Below are 21,627 nucleotides of genomic sequence, written 5' to 3' on the forward strand. Positions count from 1 at the left end.
AAAAAAAAGAAGGAAACTTAAGCCTAGAGAAATGGAGTGATTTCACTTAAGTTCACAAAGCATGTTGCAATAGAGCCAAGACCAAAAAAACAAGTTTTTAAACTCATAGTTAATTTTTTTACCATTCTATATGTTATTTATGTTTTTTTAAAAAAATCTAAGTTAATATTTTTCCCCCAAGATGATATTTTTTTTTTAATCACTTTTTTTTTTTTTGGCAGCTGGCCTGTACTGGGATCTGAATCCCTAACCTTGATGTTATAACACTGTGCTCTAGCCAACTGAGCTAACTGGCCAACCCTAAAGAAAAAAAAAATCACATAATCAATAGTATATCTCTTTTACTTTGCTTTAAAGTATGTTTAGATCTCTTCTATTCATAAATACTTTTCATTGGCCATGCTATTTATTGCAGTCTCCTGCCATCAGCTACCAAACTTCTTAAAAGAGCAATCTATTACCATCATTTTCATTTCTTCACTCACTTATTCCTTAATCCTTTAGAAGTAGAATTCTATCTTCAGATTCTAAGGAAACCGTCGGTTGTCATTTGCTTCCTAATTATCACGTCCACCCTTTTCTCACTCTTCCATCTTCTCAGCCTTTCTTTAGCACTTGATGTTGTTCATCCTTTTCTAAAGCCTGTCTTCTTGGCTTCTATTGCTAGTGTATACTCCGGATTCTTCCCCTATCTTATTTTTGCTAGTTTCCACCTTTCCTCCTTCAATTTGTCTATCTTTTCCCTTCTTTTTTGCTATATTCTCCCCCGTCAATCTCATCTACTTCTAAGGATTGTCTGCATGACAATGAGTCTCAACTGTATTTTATCAGCTGCAGATCTGCATCCAATTACCTGATAGATATTGTTACCTAGATATTTTTTTATACCTCAAAGTCAACATATAACTAAAAAACTTACATTTGGTTTCTCCTGTTTTTCTCATCTGCAAGCAGCCTTTCTTCTTGCCTTTACTACAGGAGGTCATAATGTTTGGAAACAGACAAATATCTTTTAAGTGGTTTGTTGCTATTACATAGTGATATATGGTATGTTCAGTGTATTGTCTCTTATCAGCAATGCATAGTTTAATGTGTTGTTTAAATTGCAATGAATGTGGTACATTAAAATAGCATTTCCATCCATTTCATAGGCATCTGAGATGTGTTGCTTCAAAGTATTGATATATTTGACTTTTACTGAATAAAGCTGTGTCTTTACATTCCTCTGGAGAAGTAATCAAGAGGGTTTGATCTATTTAAAACACACGCGCACACACACGCACACACACACACTCTTCTAGATTTATAGCCACCCTATATTTCTATTATTTGTACCATTATTCTTTTAGGCATCTACATTAAAAAAATGTAGGCCCTCCTTCAGTCCTTAAATCTAGTTTTTGTCCAAGTCTTTTAAATATTTCTCGCATACTTTTTTTTTATGTAACTACCTTTTTATACCTAATTCAGGTTCTCAGGACTCCTCTCCTGGATTATTTCAGGAGCCTCCTAACCAGTCTTCTCACCTCCACTTTTTTCTGTCTCAGTTTGTCTTAGAGTACAGTTCTGAATATATCACTGCCTAAATTAGAAATTCAGTTGTTCACCATGGCCCATAACATAAGGTTTAAATTCTATATATATATATATTTTTTTAAAAACAGCCTTTTGCAGCATATATATATATATATTTTTTTTTTTTTAAAAAACAACTGTAAAGAGCTGCAAAAGGCTAATTTTACTGGATTGTAAGGTGCTTGGAAGCTTGGCTATACCTATTTATCTTTGTATTTTATTTTTTAAAAACAGCCTTTTGCAGCTCTTTACAGTTAATTTTACTGGATTGTAAGGTGCTTGGAAGCTTGGCTATACCTATTTATCTTTGTATTTTAGCTGTCCTCCTTCTAGTTCAATGCCATATGTGCAGACATTAGCATGTTAGCTAAGAAAGGTCACTATAATAAATAAATTGGGAATATTGTTTGGTTTAAATGGAAAAGGAAAATATCATTTCTAGTTCTGATGTTTTTCTGGGAATATTCTGTACATAATAAAAGAAAAAGAATGGGGCCGGCCCAGTGGCGCACTGGAGAGTGCGCTGCTTGGGAGCGTGGTGGCGCTCCCGCTGAGGGTTCAGATCCCATGTGGAGACCGGTTCCCGCTCACTGGCTGAGCGCGGTGTGGGCGCAACACCAAGGGTTGCGATCCCGTTACTGGTCAGTAAAAAAAGAAAAAAAGAAAAAAAAAAAAAAAAAGAAAAGAAAAAGAAAAAGAATGGCCAGTACTTCTCAGATAGCTAGAACATGTGTGAGCACAGTTGGCATTCTGTTTTTCTCATTTACTAGTGAAGGACTAGCAGCATTTTATGTAATTCTTATTTCCCCAGGTGAAGACAAAACTTAAGCCAAATTCTTCGGAAAACATAGTGAGTAAAAAGCAGGAAGATACTACTGTGATGAAGTCTCATAACCAAGAAATCACTGTTTCCTCGGGTTATCTTTCCCAACCCAACAGGCATCAAGAAATCTGGTCTATCCTAGAGAGTATTTGGATTACAATATATCAGGACAGGTACTAAATTTTAAAGAATTTTTTAATTCTAGAGTTACAAGTTTTTTTTTTAAAGGGTTTTCCATTATTACTATTATTCACTAAACAGTGTTATGTTTGGGTTGTGAGTTTAATGTATTGGATTGTTTTACTGAGGGCCTTTTGTCAAATTGGTACGTTAGAAACAGTGATGCTTAAATAGGGGTGCACATCAGAATTACCTGTAGAGTTTTAAAAATATGTATTCCTAAACTCTATCTCTAGAAATTCTGATTCAGTAGGACTGAATGAAGCTGAGAGAATGCATAGAAGAAAACTCTCCAGGTGATTCAGATGTGACACCTTAATAAGAGGCATTGCCTATATATGTCAAATACAAAAGAAAAGTCACCTAGATTGACTAAACAAATCAGCAGGATACAAGGCCTTAATAAAATTGAAAATAATTTTAAAAAGATCAGGCTGGATTAGGAAAAGTTCATGTAAGATTTTTTTGTTTTTTAAATGAAACAAATACTTTTGTTTCAAAGGAAAAAATACTTCATAAAATACTTTGGTCTTGGTAAAATAAGGACATAGAGACTATAAGTAGTTCTTCAAATAGGCTGCTGCTAGAGTAGCTTAAAAAATAATTTAAAACCACTGATTGTAAAGTAGTTGGACACTCCCTCCTATACTTTTCCCCAAGCCGATAATCTTTATGTAATTAATTTGCTAAGCCAATGCTTTGTAGTATGATTTTGGCTTAAGGGTCCAGTGGTTTAAGGGTCCAGTGTGATTGTTGTTCTGTATTAAGATAATCTATTTGTTCTAGATGTTCACAAGAACAACCTGAGTAATACTAGCACTCTATTTAAACATTTGTTCTCAGGTCGGCCCGTGGCTGACTTGGGAGAGTGCGGTGCTGCTAATACCAAGGCCATGGGTTCGGATCCGAGTAATACTAGCACTCTATTTAAACATTTGTTCTCAGGCCGGCCCGTGGCTGACTTGGGAGAGTGCGGTGCTGCTAATACCAAGGCCATGGGTTCGGATCCCTATATAGGGATGGCCCCTTAGCTCACTGGGTGAGCATGGTGCTGACAACACCAAGCCAAGGCTTAAGATCCCCTTACCGGTCATCTTTTAAAAAGAATAAAATAAAATAAAATAATAAACATTTGTTCTCAATTGGCTATTACAGTATTGTAAATTTGGGGCTCATTTTTAGTCCTCAGCCATAATTAAAGTTTTTTTCCAACAAATTTATAGCCTATCATTCTACGAAATAACTATACTTGGCATATGAGCTAAAGAAGACAATATTTACAAATTTGTATTTTCATATAAAGCATAGGTATTGTTCATTTGTTTCTTCCAGTCTTAACATATTTTTAAGGTTTTGGCCAGTCAGATATTCTGGTTAGCAGAAAGTTACCATATATACCAGGTAGGGATTACTGCATTCAAAATAAAATAGATTAAAACCAAATAGATTAAAGTCATATCTAAGACATTTCAATTTTTGTTTCCTTTAGAAAACATTTGAGAACTTTATATACCTTGGAGTTGATGTATAATATACATGCATTTGTGTTGGATACTAGAGAGTTCTGTGTACTTTCTGGATAATAGACTTTACACAATAGTATTTCAGTAAGTGAAAGATGCTTGTATTGCCTTATCAATAATATTTATTTAAGCTTACTTCATTGCTTCTCAAGCCTGGTTATATACCAAAGTCACTGCAGAACTTTGTCAGCATAATCATGAGGGCCTTTCATGCGAAGATGCTCATTTGGAGGTCTAGTAGGACCCATTCACAATTACTCATAAAATTATGACAGCACTTACACACAACTGTAAATGCCATCTACTTGTACCATGGTTTAGTAGCACATCAGGTCAGGTTTTTGGTGTCTTTTCTATTTATAAGGAATTTGGGTAAGTGTTAGACACTATTAACAATTCCAGTTTAAAAAATTTTTTTCCTGATATTTTTCATTCACGCTTCTGAGACATTTTTTTTAAAACGTGTATTTTGAGTTTGCAGCGGGAACTATAATTAAACAAACTGCCTTCTTATCTTTTGTTATTACTTTTCTTTGTGACTCAGAATTTTATTAATACTATGAAGGTGAAATCAGTAAAAAAAAGAAATTATTTTTGACAGTTAATTGGTTGATAATTTTCTGTAAATTGACTACTTAATAACCAATTTAATAATTTATTTAATAATCTAGAATTTCATGAGTCTGAAAATAGATTGGAATTCTATAACTCTGATTTGAAATGTTTATATTCAAAATCACCTCATTATTCTTAATGCCTGACTTTATAATAAAGTGAATGTAACAAAAATTAATATTGATTATATTGTTTTGATCTATTTTTGCATATTGTTCTATTTTGTGTAAACATTATTTGAACAAAAATATTTTGTTTACTAAGAAAAATGCAAACATGGTTCCTGTGGGACATAAAGAGAGTAACTTTGGGCAGATCATCTAGTCTCTCTGAAACTCAGTTTGTTCATCTAAAATCAGAGAATAGGATTAGGTGATCTTTAAGGTCCCTACATATTCTGAAATTTCATGACTTTTGGATTGTGGACAATTTTTATTTATTTATTTTTATTTATTTTTTATTTTTCTAAAAGATGACTGGTAAGGGGATCTTAACACTTGGCTTGGTGTTGTCAGCACCACGCTCAGCTGGTGAGCTAACCAGCCATCCCTATATAGGGATCTGAATGCATGGCCCTGGTGTTATCAGCACCGCACTCTCCCGAGTGAGCCACGGGCTGGCCCTATGGACAATTTTTAGATATAACATATATGCCTTCAATTTGATTTCAACTCCATTGTGTCTTCTTTCCTAAAGAATGTTTAACTTACCTCTCCCAGATACTAGGTTAGTATTAATATGGCATATGGCATTTAAAGTTTACCAAAGTTAGGGACTGGCTGGTTAGCTCAGTTGGTTAGAGCGTGGTGCTGATAATACCAAGGTCTAGGGCTCAATCCCAGTAACAGCCAGCCCCCCAAAAACAAACAAAAAATAAAGTTTACCAAAGTTTTATCTAAGGATTTACCAATAGCTGGCTCAGAATGTAAGTGGTTTATTAAATGTTCTCTTATTGCTTTGGCACTAATCAGTTGACCCAAATTCTTATTGAGAAATTAAGTAGTGGTAACTTTTTAAAAATTTCACTTTAAGCTAAGTATTTTAATGTTACATAATATAATACATGCCATTATATGCACCAAAATTTTCTTTTAGTAAGGTAAAAAATATATTTATTGACCAATCTATTTCTACAGATTTACTACATTTTCCTTATATCTTTTCAGACTTGTCAAATGTTTTACCTCCTACAGAGGTATCCTTTACTTTTCAACATGTGATAGCTTCTTGTTTTTTTTTTTCCTTTTTTTTTTTTGAGACCGGTCGCACCACGCTCAGCCAGTGAGCGCTGTGAGTGCACCGGTCATCCCTGTATAGGATCCGAACCCACGGCGGGAGCGCTGCTGTGCTCCCAGCGCCACACTCTCCCGAGTGCGCCACTGGCTCGGCCCTGTTTGTTTTTGTTTTGTTGCTCACTTTTATTTTGTTATCATATCTTAGGTCTTACAACATACTCAGGGCCTGGTATTAATATCTGAGATAGCTTCTACTAGTTTATTGTTTATCAACATAGCAGAAAGTATGTGAACTTGTAACATTAAGACTGCTGTTTTGGAGGAGTTTGAGATGGGGCGGGGAGAGGAAGGGGAGACTTTCCAGTTTCTCCAGGACTGATATATGGTTATTCAAACTTAGTTCTAAAAAGGTCCTTATGAGAAATTTGAAAATTTCCAACCATTGCTTTTAGAATTCTGTGAGTTTTCTCAATTAAGTTCAGTATTAGGCTTTATTAAGTAATTTCATTGATGTCATCTTTTATGAATTTTTGCTGAAAAACAAGGCAATTATGGTGATTTGGGAGTAAAAATTGAAAATAAAAAATAGTCTTATTTTTAAAAGATTTAGTTTTGTGAGTAATTTAATAAAAAATAAATACAATTATTTTACAACAGATTGCTCTTTTGATCCTTTTTTAAAAAAATCAGTATACTCAGGGCTGGCCCCATGGCGCACTTGGGAGAGTGCAGCGCTGGGAGCGCAGTGAAGCTCCCACTGCGGGTTCGGATCCTATATGGGAATGGCCAGTGCGCTCACTGGCTGAGCGCGGTGCGGGCGACACCAAGCCAAGGGTTGTGATCCCCTTACCGGTCGTGTAGCTGGAGCAAGGTGAACAGGGGGCAGAGTAGAAGGAGATGAGGCGGGAAGAGAGAGTGTGCTGATTGTTTAGGGCCCTGTAGGCCATTGTAAGAATTTAGGGCTTTTACTGTTAGTAAAAGCTACTGCACAGTTTTAAGCAAAGTAATGATAAGATCAGAAAAAATGATTGCTCTGCCATGTTGAGAATAGACTGTGAAATGACAAGGGTGAATCAGGAAGGCCAGTTAGGTGTCTGCTATGATAAAATCCATATGGAAGATGATGACTTAGACCAGGGTAGTTGTAGTAGAGAAGATAAAAATTGGTCAAATGCTGGGTATATTTTAAAGGTAGAACCAACAGGATTTGATGATGTATCTCAAGAGTCAGGAGCAAAAGTAGTAGTACCTGCAGGAATAGATTATTGTTCCTGCTAGTCCTGTGTCTGGTGTAGCTATTGTCATCCTCATCTCTTTATCATTTCTCCTACATTCTACCATTTAGGATAAATCCTGGAGGAGGAGCTTTTAGTGCCCTAATCCTTTTACCTAAACTGTATAATTCTTTTTTTTTTTTTTCCCTTTTTGTCTTTTTTCGTGTCCGGCAACGGATCGCAACCCTCAGTGTCGCGCCCGCACCGGACCGGGACCGGCAACGGGATCGCAACCCTTGGTGTTGCTCCCGCACTTCGCTCAGCCAGTGAGCGGGAACCGGTCTGTATGTGGGATCCGAACCCTCGGCGGGAGCGCCGCCGCACTCCCAAGCGGCGCACTGTAGTAGTGCGCCACCGGGCCGGCCCTAAACTGTATAATTCTATGTAAAAATTGTAATGGAAGTTTTTGGAATAATAGTATCCAGTATGTAGAGTTTTGATTTACTGATGACTTTCCTGGAAGGTGTTGTTTCCTGTTTTTTCTTTTAATCTCTCTCTCTCTCTCTCATACACACACAGATATGATTTTCCTGTATTCTCAGAAAAAGATGAAGAAAGAATCCGTGGATATTATTCTTTTTTTTTTCTTTTTTACTTTTATACCTCACAACCGAGTGTAGACCTTGATAAATATTAATAATGTCTATCTCTGGTTGGTAGACTATGGGCATTACATATTCTCTTTTTACATTCCTGTATTTTTCAAATTTTCTATGATGACTAGGCTTTAAATGTATACAATTTTTTAAAAGATACTTTAAAAAAATAAAATAAGTTTGCATTTATTTAAAACAATAAGTGCACACACACACAAAATATCTGGAATAGGCAAATCCACAGAGACAGAAAGCAGATTAGTGGTTGCAGGGGTTTGGTGGAGGAAGAGAAGAATGGGGAGTAACTACTTCATGGGTTTTTAGTTTCCTTTTGGGATGATGAATGTGTTCTGTAATTAGATAGTGGTTATGGTTGCACAACATTGTGAATATACTCAATACCACTGAATTGTACACTTTAAAATGGTCAAAGTGGTGAATTTTCTGTTTGCGTATTTTACCACACTTATAAAAAGAGTACATGAAAAGTACTATAAAGTAGGGGAGAAAATGCCCTTGAGTGCTACTACCTAAAGACTATCATAATTAGCGCTGTTATTGTTATTATGTACATCCAGCTTTGCTTTTAGTAATATGTATTAGTGTCCTAGGGCTACCACAACAAATTACTACAAACTGGGTAGCTTAAAACAGCAGAAATTTATTTGCTGACAGTTCTAGAGGCCAAAAATCTGAAATCCAAGTGTATATAGGGTTGTTTTCTTCTGGAAGTTTTGAAGGAAAATCTGTTCCATGCCTTTCTCCTGTCTTGTAGTGGTTGCCAGCAATTCATGCCTTGCAGACGTGTCACTCCTATTCCTTTGTCTTCATATAGGATAGAGCCCACTCTAATCCATTTTAACTTAACTAAATACATCTTCAAAGACCCTCGCCCAAATAAGGTCATATTCTGAGGTTCTGGGTAAACACGTATTTTGGAGGGACACTATTCAAACCCAGTACAGCATATTTTGATTTTTATATGGTTGCTATTATGTTCTATAAGTGAATTTTCTGCACCTTTATATTTCTATTTCATAGATGGCATAAATATCAGTTTAATAGATTGGTCTTTCTTCAACTAGCTAATTCACTATTTACTTACACTTTCTATATTATTGGACATTTAGGGTATTACTAATTCTTGCCCAATTGTAAATAATTATTAATTTATGTTAGATTTCTAGAAGTGGAATTTCTAGAGTAAACTTCTAGTTTCAACTGATACTTAATCTAATATCTAATTTTTTTCTTCACTTTATGTTCGTAAGTACTAACTTGAATGTACGTTAATAATAGTATTACTTCTCCTCCATCTCTGTGGTCTCTTAGAATGAAACATTATTTACACAGCTTTTACAACATGACTTAGGTTAGACTTGTATAGTGTCTGACCTAGATACTTTGCATAAATGTTAGTGACTTTCATGGTCACTATCTTTTATTTCTAATTTAAATAGATCAGCATTACAAGAGATGAATTATAAATATTACTGTATTTTTGACATTGGCAATGGAAGTACTTGAATTACAATGAATATGCATGTGTACCTATGAATATCTTTTCTATTTTAGCATGGATGTGTTTCAAAGACTGGGCTCAAATTCAGCTCTGACAACTTCAAAAATAGCATCATTTGAAGAAGCATTTATATATCTTCAAAAATTAATGGCAGCCGTGAGGGATATCCTTGAAGGAATTCAGAGGTAAACACTACATTAATTTAAGAGTTCTCTTTATTACTTTTCTCTTTCTTCTAGACTTATCAGCTTTTTCAGAGTTTCTGGGAAGTCTTCCAGCAAGTTTTATAAACTAATGACTTTTAGATTCAACTCTTTCTTCCCTGCAAAGAATCTCTATATCTAGTTTGGACCACAAAAATGTTTTCACTTTTTCTCTTTGTAGAAAAAAATATACGGCAGGTTGTAAGATTCATGAAGAATTATTATTTTTTTATTGTATGACTATGGCTCCTAGAACAGTACCTGGCACATAATGGGCACTTGGTAATTACTTGTGGAATAAATATATGTTAAGGTAATTATCACTGCCTTTTAAAAATAAATATATGTTAATATTTTTTGACATGACTGATTTCATCCATGTCACAGTACTACAAACTGAAATAAGTTTGAGAAGCAACATAGTCTTATGGGGCTTTGAGACTTATACGTATGTGATTATTTTAAACATTTGTGATGTATTATATAGGAAATATAGTGCCAGATAGCTATAGAATGGACTATAGCAACTTCATAGCATGAAATCACATGCTTTCTTTAGTGGTACTAAAGGAGGGTAATTCGAAACTTTGCTATTTTATTGGTATATACCAAAATTGCGTGACCTGAATTAGATATGCAACTTGCTAGCAGAAAAATGCTGTTTTTTGTAAAAACAAAAACAAAATTGAATTGATTTTGCTGTGTCCAAGTTTGATTAACTTGGATTTTCAAGACAGTAGGCATTTTTTTTTTCTTTTGTCTTTAATGGTTTCTGGAAATTTTATCTCACTGTAAATATAAAAGGCATTTTTACCTATTTTTGGATCACAGTTGGCCTAAATGATTCTTAGAATAAAAAATTATCAAGGCCTTTTGCCACCCCTAAGTTATTAATGAATTAAAAGCATGGCAGATTCTAAGGCAAGCTAAATGTTACCTCTAGCTTCAAGTAGTCCCTATAATTTAAAACAGTATTGAATTAGAGTGGCTCTATGAGGGAGAAATATTCAGTTTTGATTTTAAGTATGTAAAAACTGTTGCTTACTCTAGGATGCATAAAAGCCATGCTTGACAATACCTTTTCTACAGAAAGTAAGATATATATGTGTATTCAATCACTCAACAAGTGTTTTTTGCACACCATCTATGCTTAGCATCATACCAGGCACTGGAGAACCAAAGATAAATAAGATGTAGCCTCTAACTTTGAACAGCTTGTAGAAGTAATGCAGTCACATTAAAATAGATAATTGCAATCAAGAGCTATTAGTATTTTAACAGGGATATATGCAGTGGAGGGAGGAAGGGTTTGGCGAAAGATGAGGCTGGATCAAGGTTGGAGGAGAATGTCTTGTTATCCTATAGGCTAGAATTTCATACATTCAGAGCTGTTAATTATGTGCCTTGACAGATGTGTTTCTGGTCCAAAAATCTTTGGAAATATTGTATACTGAGCCACTCTCTTGGGAAATCATTATACAAGAGTACTTCAAAAAGTTCATGGAAAAATAAAATTAAAAGAGAATACAAATCTTTCCATGAACTTTTTGAAGTACCCTCATTTACCCGTTATCATATTAATGGCTTTATAAACCTTTTTAGTTTTAAGAACTTTACAACATATTGATGCCTGGGTCTCCCACCCCAGAGATTCAGATGTAATTGGATTGGGGTGTGCCTGGGTATCAAGAGTTTAAAAATTTCTTTAGGTGATTCTAGTGGATAGGCAAATTTGAGAACCACTAGCTGATATGCTTATCCAGTAGTTCTCAGAGTATATTCACAAGACCAGCATCACCGCCTTGAACTTATTAAAATGCAGATTCTCAGGCCCTTCCAGACTTACTGAATGAGAAATTCTGGGCATGGAGTCTGGCAGTCTGTCTTCTAGATCAGTCTGTGCACGCTAAAGGCTGAGCATCACTGGCTTAGGTGATTCTCAGCTCTCGTGGCAGATTATAATCACCTGGGAGTTTTAAAAAATAGCAATGGTTGAGCCCTACCTAAAACTTATTAAATCTGAGTCTTTGAGAGTGGGACCTGTGCATAGGCATTTCTACAGACTCCCCAAGTGATGTGTCTGAAACCAGGGTTGAGAAGATACAGCATATACTGCTTACGTAAGCTATATTTAAAAGAAGTAATTGGATTTTAAGGCTGATACAATTTTGTTATTCTTTCTTCTTAAGAACACATAACCTGATACCTTCTTCAGAAGAATATATGAGAAGATGTATGTGAAAATACTTTTTAAACATAATTACAAGTATTAGTCTTGTTTTCTCTTTAAAACTGATATGTTAAATTTGAAATGTTTAAAATGTGTATTTTAATTTTAATAAAGCTGTAAACATGATTGTGGTTAGTTAAAATTGAAAATATTGGTGAAGGAATTGTCCATACCGTTATACAAGTGGGAGCAGAATACCTAATTTTGCAGAGTTTGAAAAAGGGTGGCGAAAGGAATTGTTCATACCGTTATACAAGTGGGAGCAGAATACCTAATTTTGCAGAGTTTGAAAAAGGGTGGCGATATTCCTATGCTTTCTGAATATTTTCTTTTTGGGTAGGAGAGGAAATTTAATTAGCTTATTTGCTGATGGTTTAGAAAATTGCTTATCTCCTCTCATCTTTCCTTCTAAGTGTATGTAGGATTAATTTGAGCATTTTTGTTAATGGTTTTCTTTTCTAAACACTAGAGAACCAGGTGCAGTGTAAACAGGTTTTTTTTCTATGTAGATAAAAATGTTTTAAGATATTCTTTTCTACGTCTATACAATCCAATCTCAATTTATACTTTAGTAAACTTATGTCTAGGTTGGTCAAGTAACTCTTGAGACCATAAAAACATTTCGCTTAGTGTGTAAAGATAATAAAGCTTTATTTGGAGCAAAATATTAATTAGAGTTGAATTGCAAATTCTAAAAATAAGGAAAGTTCTGCTACTTGTGCGTTGATCAAAAACATTCTCAAATGTCTACATGTGTTTTCTATTTAAACTGGCATCTCTACAAAGTGAACAGGTCATGCTACTCTGAGGCATACTATAAATGTGTGCAGCTTCAGGTTGAAAGCTAATACTCAAAGCAACAATGAAACTGTTTTAGATATGTTTTTGTGAATATGAGGTAGATGATAAGCTGCCTGGTTTAGAAGCTGAGGAGAGAAGGCGCGAGGGTGAGGATGGAAAATTGCAACCTGCTTAGATTTTGTAGTATGTCTGTTTCACCCTTATTAAGTAAGGTTGAAATTATTTTTTTAAAAAAACAACTAAAAAAAGTTGTAGCATTTTGAATCCAAAAATATAACTAGATCATGCCCAAGTGTGTTTGGTTTAATATATAAAACTACACATTTCTGTCTCAATTTCATGAACTCTTAGATTTCTGGCTCAAGTAGCTTTAGATTAAGTGTTTGAAGTAATGAATGTCTTTTTAGTTTTATATTTTGAATCATATGCAGGGACGGGAAGAGGGAGAGAGAGGAACTATTCCTTATCAATAACTTGGCACATTTTGAGGGGATGCTTTTATATGAAAGGATATCTCTTAAATTTAGATAACATTTTTTTGCTAGCTGTCATTTTGTTTTGATTATATTGAAATGTAGCAATACGTGAGCACTACTTGGTGCATTTAAACATGATCATATGCTGCCTTGGCATTCATGCCTGCTCGTAAAATATGATTTTAGAAAATGAAACCTCTGTTTGGATTTAGGAAAGGAGGATGATTAATTTTTATTGAGTTGTTTAATCTTGAAAGCTTTAATAATCTCTTACATTCCTCTGGCTTTGGTTTGAAATACTTTTAGAGATTTTTAAAAAAACAGTTGTAGTCATGAAGTTTGAGATTTTTTTCTTGTGATTTACATATATTTTCTGTTTTCTTATTAAACCTCTAAAAAATTAATTTTTCTGTTAATCTTTTGCCCCACAAACAGACCATATACTGGTATATCTATACATGATTCCTGAAAAAAGTAATCCTGCAATCACAGCAGCTTTTCAGATCCACTAATGATTTAGCTGCTTCAAAGATACTGAGTTTGCATTTGAGAGAACATTTTATTAACTGCCTCTTTGACTTACTATTGTATATTTTGATAGCTAACCTTTTGAGGTTTTCGGAAAGGTTATTTAGAATAGGTCATCCTTCAGTTGACATAAAGATAACACTCTTTAAGCTGCTTCTTCAGATTAAGCTAGTTGTTGAAATAAAAACTTTTATTAGAGACATGCTAATGTGTAGAAAATAAAGACCTTAAACATGTCATCCTTTGAGGTTTAGAAATGACTGTTTAGTCAGGGTTCTCTAGGGAGACAGAACCAATAGGATATGTTATAAATATATGAGAGGGGATTATTAGGGGGATTAGCTCATGATATTGTAAAGAGAAGTCCCATGATAGGTCATCTGCAAACCGGATGCTGGTATCATGGCGTAGTCCAAGTCCGAAAGCCTCAGAACCAGGGAAGTTGATGGCGTCCTTGGTATAAGTTCTGGATGCTAGATTTTATTTTACATATCTGAAGCTCTTGTGTAGGCTTCCCAGCATTTGTCATTAAAGAACAGGAGATAAAGACCTTATGTTTATCCTAAATATCAGTGGAGAAATGTCATAGTTATTCCCACCACTCCTAGAGCATTCTAGGTGTTGTTCCTTGTTTTAGTCAGTAAAATCCAGTTTTGGATGACACAGTTAAATGCCTCTTGTCATAAACTTACACTAGAATTAAGCAAGCAAATATAATATGAAGAATCTTTTTTATTTCTTTTTTTTTTTTTTTTTTTTTTTTTTTTTTTTTGCAGCTGGCCAGTACGGGGAACCAAACCCTTAACCTTGGTGTTACAAGGCTGTGCTCTAGCCAACTGAGCTAACTGGCCAGCCCAAAAATTACATCTTGAAGATAACAAATACCTTAATTTGTTTGTGGAGTTATTTTTGTTTACAACTAATATTCTTTTATTTAACTTTGCCTTTTGTTTTGTAGTTGGTTAATTCTACTTAATAATTTATTGATTAGATATTTAATTAAAATTCCCTCCTAATGAGCCTTATTTCAAGAAATGCTAAAACCACCAAACACTACATTTGTCAGTGAAGTAGATAGAATAAATAAATGACTAAATAAATCAGTGAAGTTAAACACCAGTAAAATGAATGAAACTGGGGGAAGTCAATTAAATGTTCTGATTAAGGGCTATCATAATTTTAACTTAAATAGCAAGTGTATAGTAAGTACCTGGGATAAAGGAAGATGATCTGTTCTAATTCCTTCTTACAGAGTAGTTATACAAAAGGTTTCAAGTTAGAGTGTACCCTATACTCAGGATTAGTTTCCTCTATTTTGAGAAATATCTTCTTGTGCCCCTAAAGAACTTTTAATATTGAAGGCCAACCAGCTGCCCATAGTGGGAAGTGATGCAATCAGTGTCGTCAAGGGTGTTTTCTGGTAATATGAAAAGGTTGAGTCCAGCTCAGGACAGTGTTTTCCACATAGAAGGCACTTAATAAATATTTATTATATATGAGAAACCCATAGAATTATCTAACATTTTGATGTGCCAATCCCTGTTAACAAGGCATAATAAAACTTTCAGAATCAACATATCCTTACCCTTGACAATAATGTGACTGAAGTTATAAGCTTACATACATTTTCTTTCTTTCTTTTTTTTTTTTTTTCCAAAAGATGACCAGTAAGAGGATCTTAACCCTTGACTTGGTGTTATCAGCACCACACTCTCCCAAGTGAGCCATGGGCCAGCCCTATATGCTTACATTTTCCAATTAATCTTTCTTTTTGCTAACATTAAGCTATTTTACTAATGTTTTTAATTTATGTACTTATCATTTTTGACAGCACAGAGCTATATATTTTCCCAAACTTAATTATTGAGCTAAGACAAATAAGTAAAATAATCAAGATTATATTTTTTATTGTTAAAAATAGTGATTTATACAGATTTTATGTAAACCTTTTTGATATTAAAAACCTTTTTATACAGTATTGGAGTGTAAGGTAGTATTTAAAGAGTGTATCAGTCAGCTTTCTCCAAAGGGACTTACATCCATTTACCACAGTGCCAGTATCCTAGAGAAAGTAAAATGCTTTTTATTTGATGAAGGTTAATTGGATAAACAATATAATCTGTAAACCAACTAAATAGACGTACATAAACTGTAATCTCTTTAAGTAAACATTGAAAGCCAACAAATAAGGCCACACCACTCCCTAAAGTGAAACTCCCAGTCTATCCTCTGGATACTTCACTATATGTGATGTGGTCGGTTTAACATATGGACTAAAAGCACAAGTTCAGAGCGGATGAAACAAAGGGGAAGATACAATGGTAGGAAGGTGAAGGCAGAGCAGTTTGAAATATTAGAGGTTAATAGTGGGGTTTATAACTGGACAAGTGGGCTGTGACTGTTGTTAAGCTTTCTCTAGGCTTATTTCTACACTCCTTCATTTTATACATTGAAAGTTGTTTAATTTCTCACTGAGATTCATACTGTGCATTATGAAGATTAAACTACCTCAGTTATATGGGAAATCTTACTTTACTGAAACTCGATATATGGAAATTTTCAGTTTGGGTTCTGCAGAAGTGTCTCTGGGTTCTCAGGGTGGTATAGGGGAAAACATAAAGAGGGCTAGGTACACTGGACTTCAGACCTCCACCCTGCTTCAATGAATATGGCCTTACTTTTGCATGTTTTAGAAACATATGATAATTCTGGGTAGGCTTTCATTAAGGTTAAAGCAGGTTCTACTATTAAATAAAAATAGAATATTTCAGTCATGGAAATAAATTTTATATGATAACTTCTAGAAATTTAATTTTTTTTCCCTAGAAAGTTGACTATTTGTTTATTTGCTACTACAATATCAGTTGCTGACAGTGCCTTAGGTCTTCTTTTCCTTTAACTAAATCAGTAGTTATTTCAATCTCTCTTTTTTTTTTATGTTTTATGGTGATTTTAAACAATTAGAAGAAATTGATTGCTATCCATAATGAAAATAAATCAGGAAATTTGCTTACAGTCTCATATTTGAAAATACATAAAAATTCTGTGCAAACACACAAAGGAGGAATTTACCATTTTCATTAGGAAAAAATTCTGTAAGGATTAATGACTGTTTTAGTCCATTTTGTGTTGCTATAACAGAATACCTGAGACTGGGTAATTTATAAAGAACAGAGGTTTATTTGGCTTACAATTCTGGGAAAGCTGCATCTGGCACGGGCCTCAGGCTGCCTCTACTCATGGTGGAAAGTGGCAGGGAGCCAGTGGGTACAAGCAGATCACATGGCAAGATGAAGGAAGAGAGAGAGAGAAGGTGCCAGGGTCCTTTAAACAGTCAGCTCTCGTGGGAACTAACAGAGCGATTCCTCCCCCAGGGAGAGCATTAGTCCATTCATGAGGGATCTGCCCCCATGATTCAATCAGTTTCCAACACTGCCACATTGGAGATCAAATTTCCTCATTAGTTTTGGAGGGGACAACACATCCAGACTCCATCAATGACTGAGAAAGGGAAGCACAGTAATGACTGAGACACACTGAAGTCTCTTGGGTGATGTTTTTAAAATTACATGTTTTTCATTTGAAGATTTCATTTTTCTCTCATTCACTTATTTTTATTTATTTATTTTCATGGTCAATTCATTAATTCAAATTTTAAGACAATGTGTTTGTACCTAATACTGTGTTAGATGCTTTTTATAAAAATTTTATTTTTGGCCATAAAACAAGTCTTAATATGTTTTGAAAGACTAAGATCATAGAAAATATGTTCTCTGATCACAATAACAGAAGGAAATTTAGAAAATTCACAAATGTGTGGAAATTGAACAATACTCTCCTAAATAAACAATGGATAAAAAGAAAAATCACAGGGAAATTAGAAAGTACTTTGAGATAAAAATCAAAGTGCAACATATCAAAACTTAAAAGATGCAGAGCTCATGCAATGCTTAGAGGAAAATTTATACTTGTAAACACTTATATTATAAATAAGAAAAATCTACAATCAATTATGTAAACTTCTACCTTAAGAAAATAGAAAAAGAAGAACAAACTAAACCAAAAACTAATATAAGTAGGAAATAACAAAGATACAGAAGAAACATATGAAGTAGGGAATTAACAAATAGAGAGAAGCAACAAGGAAAAAACCAAGAGTTGATTCTTTAAAAAGATCAACAAAATTTGCAAACCATTATCTAGATTGATCAAGAAAAAAAGAGAGAAGACTGAAATTACTAAAATCAGAAATAAAGCAGGGGCATTATTACATTGTCATTATAGTTTTTTGTGGTGTAAGCTTTAGTTTATCTTCCTCATGTGCATTTTTGTTCTACCAGTGGGTTTTGTTCTTGTGTATTCATGGTAGCGATTATTGTTTTTTGGATTCCAGATGCAGGACTTCTTTGAGGATTTTTTGTAGGGCTGGTCAAGTGGTAGTGAACTCCCACAGTTTTTGTTTGTCTGGAAAATATACTTTCCCCCCTCATTTCTGAAGGATAGCCTTGCTGGGTATAGTATTCTTGGCTGGCAGTTTTTTTCTTTTAGTATTTTCAATATATCATCCCATTTCCTTCTGGCCTGTAGAGTTTCTGTTGAGAAGTCTGCTTAGGGGTTCCCTTAAAGGTGACTTGACACTTTTCTCTTGCTTCTTTTAGGATTCTTTTTTTGTCTTTGACCTTTGCCAGTTTGACTATAATGTGTCTTGGAGGGGATCTTTTTGGGTTGAATCTGTTTGGGGATCTTTGAGCCTCCTAGATCTGAAGGTCTGTGTCTATCCCTATACCTGGGAAGTTTTCCATTATTATTTCATCGAATAGGTTTTCCAAGCCTTTTCCTTTCTCCACCCTTTCTGGAACACCCGTGATTTGAATGTTTGTGTGCTTAAGGTTGTGTGCTAGCTCTCTTAGATTTTCTTCATTTTTTAAAGTTCCTTTTCCTTCTTTTTGTCCATGTGGGTTATTTCTAAAAGACTATCTTCAAGATCAGAAATTCTTTCTTCTGCTTGTTTTAGCCTGCTGCTTAAGTTATTGGTTGTGCTTTTTATTTTGTTGAGTGAATCTTTCACTTCCATGAATTCTGCTACATTCTTTTTTAAGGTATTAATCTCTTATAAATTTCCTCCTTCATCTCCTGGATTTTTTTTCTCATTTCATTGTGTTGTCTAAGTCTAACTGAGTCTTCTCATATTTCACTGAGTTTCCTTAAGATTGTTGCTCTGAATTCCTTTTCAGTCATTTCAAGGGTTTCCTGCTCTATGGGGTCTGTATTCTTTTGGTGGTGTCATATTTTCTTGGGTTTTCTTATTTCTAGTATCTCTACATTGATGTCTGGTCATCTCATAGAGCAGTTGCTTCTTCTGTTACTCTGGAATGGGCTTTGAGGAAAGAGATGTCCTTTTTCTGATCTCTCCTGGTGTCACTGCTTGTATCAGTGCAGTTGAGTGTATGGTGGGCCAACTGTATGATGGCTGTGGCTACTTCTGTGGTGTTGAGCTGCTTTTGTGGCAGCCGTGACTGTGGTGGTGGCTGTGGTGGCCAGCCACGTGGAAGAGGTGTTTTTGGCATGCTCCTTGCCTGCTTTTAGGTCTTAGCTCCTGCCTAGGACCCTAGATGTGCTCTCTTTAGTCTCTTTTGCAACAATTTAAATGCAGTACTGTATTTTGAAACTCTCTCTATTCTAGTGCCTGGTTAGGGTTCCCTCTGCACTGTGGGAGCATAATACGTGATTACTATGATTATTTTCAAAAAGTTAACAGTTCCTTCAGGTTGTGTGGAAACAGTTGTGAACGATTAAGAGAAGTGGATGTGATCCTGTAAAATATTGCAGGTATAGAAGTAGAGGGACTTTTTTGTCCAATATGTTCCATTTAATTAAGCTGTAATTATTTTTCTTTTCTACATATTTGAGCTTAGGGCCTAATATACAAGCAACCATGTCCTCAAACAACAACAACAACAACAACAACAACAACAGAAAACCCAACTTATTTTCAATACTACTAATCAGTAACTAATTTTTTCATAACTACATGGATTTTCAGAAAAGTTGCAGGTCTATGATTTTATTATAACCTGGGCCAGTATATTTTTCATACAACGCATTTTCAACTTTACATTGAACGTTATTTTATTTTTATTTTTATTTTTTTGGTGGCTGGCCAGTAGGGGGATCTGAACCTTTCACTCTGGTGTTATTACACTGTACTCTGACCAAGTGAGATAACTGGCCAGCCCTGAAAGTCATTTTAAATAGAATTCCATGTTCACAATTCAACTTAGATAACTTCTGTGATAATGACTGGTGTGGGGAGGGACCATTGTTTGTACACCTATTCTTTATGGATTTCTACACTCCACCTCTGGTCTCTGTCTTTCCTGGGTTCTGGGGTAATGGGTTCCTGCTGCCAATATCTTATGTGTCTACCATCAATGGAGATACTGATCTCTCTTCTCTCTCCAAACTAAGATATGGAAAATTTCTCTTACTTCAACTAGATACGGTGTAACTTTTATAGAAGGATTCTTCACTTAAAAGCTAATGAATATATGACTAAGCAAAAAATAGATGCAATTCAACAATCCCGTCTTCTGAACTAATCAAAAAACTAGTTGTAAAAGAAGTTGCTTACTTTCTACGTTATCTAGCTGATGGTTGATTTCCCTTACCTCTACTCTCATATCTGCCATCTATTGTTACATAGCAAATCACCCCAAACCTTATTGGCTTAAAACAATAGCAATCAGATATTTATTTTCTCTAATGGTTCTGGTGGTTGACTAGACTCACCTGGCCAGTTCTCACTTGAGATCTCTTGTGTAGTGGCAGTCAGATGGTGTCTGGAGATATCTCTAAGGCTGACTGATACTGACTGTCGGGTGGAATACCAACACATGGCATCTCCGTGTAGCCTGAGTTTCAACACAGGCTGAAGGCTGGTTTCTAAGAGTGTCACAAAATATCAGGTGGAAGCTATATTGTCTTTTATGACATTGCCTCAGAAATCACGTACTGTCATTTCCTATGTAGTAATAGACCTGCCTGGATTGAAAGCCTGCCTGGTGATAGGAGGAGGAATGTCAGTGTTACATTGTCAGAAGAACATGGGGGAGGATAGATCTTGTTGTGTGGCAATCTTGAAAAATACAATCTGACATGTCTGCGCTCTGGCCACAGCAGTTTACATCCCTCCCACGTGCAAAACATACTCATCCCCTCTTCCCAAGATCTCTAAGTCTTAACCCTTTATGGCATTATCTTCAAGTTTGGGATCTCATCATTTAAATCAGATCTAGGTGTAGTTGAGACAAGGCTCCTTGGGTGTGGCTCCTTAGACACAGCTCCTTGAGTATCATTCCTCTAGATCCGAACTACTGTGAACTAGAGACAAGTTAGTTGTCTAGGTGTAGTTGAGACAAGGCTCCTTGGGTGTGGCTCCTTAGGCACAGCTCCTTGAGTATCATTCCTCTAGATCCGAACTACTGTGAACTAGAGACAAGTTAGTTCCCTCATCCCCCAACATATAATATAAGCACAACATAGGATAACTACTATAAACATTCATATCTAAAAAGGGTTGGGGGAACAGGTGGCACACAGGATCCCTAGCAGTTCTAATATCCAGCCACGCACATGTTACCACTCACTTCATTAGGGCTCACTGCCTGGGGATTATTTACCATTCCTCTTGACTCTGCTCTCTGGCCTTTGGTTTTGGCCTCTGAACTTTTTCCTTAAGACAAGTATGCTGCAGCAGAGGAGCCTTCTCCATCTGCTTCCTGCCTGTGAAAGGTAGGGAGTCCAAAGTGCTCTTTTTGTTTTACATTAACTTTCTCCCTTTTAGTTCAAGTGGTAGTACTTCTACCAGAATAATCCTCTAAAAATTGTTTTCTGTGAATCTTTATTGGGGTTCACTCCATTAGATAAAAGCCACAACCACAAATCTTTTTAAGGTAAACCTCTCTCTACCTTGGGCTCCCTATGAACCTGTATAGGCATTTCCCTTAAGATTTTTAGGTGTACTGTTTGTTTAACAGAATTGTGAGG

At 35.2% G+C, this 21,627-nt stretch overlaps 1 protein-coding gene across 1 annotated transcript in view; it reads left to right on the forward strand.

The window, feature by feature from the left end:
* Positions 1–2,380: 2,380 nt before the first annotated feature.
* The window catches only part of LOC103605925 (transcriptional protein SWT1-like), a gene marked incomplete at its 5' end in the record, with an annotated part of 59,566 nt that continues 40,319 nt past the window's right edge, over positions 2,381–21,627 (forward strand). Inside the window, 2 exons of the mRNA XM_008590525.1 lie at positions 2,381–2,571; positions 9,397–9,528. Of these exons, the coding sequence (XP_008588747.1) occupies positions 2,381–2,571; positions 9,397–9,528 (323 nt within the window). The remainder of the gene's footprint in view (positions 2,572–9,396; positions 9,529–21,627) is intronic.

Source organism: Galeopterus variegatus, unplaced genomic scaffold (genome assembly GCF_000696425.1).
Source record: "Galeopterus variegatus unplaced genomic scaffold, G_variegatus-3.0.2 Scaffold6181, whole genome shotgun sequence".
Lineage (NCBI taxonomy): Eukaryota > Metazoa > Chordata > Mammalia > Dermoptera > Cynocephalidae > Galeopterus > Galeopterus variegatus.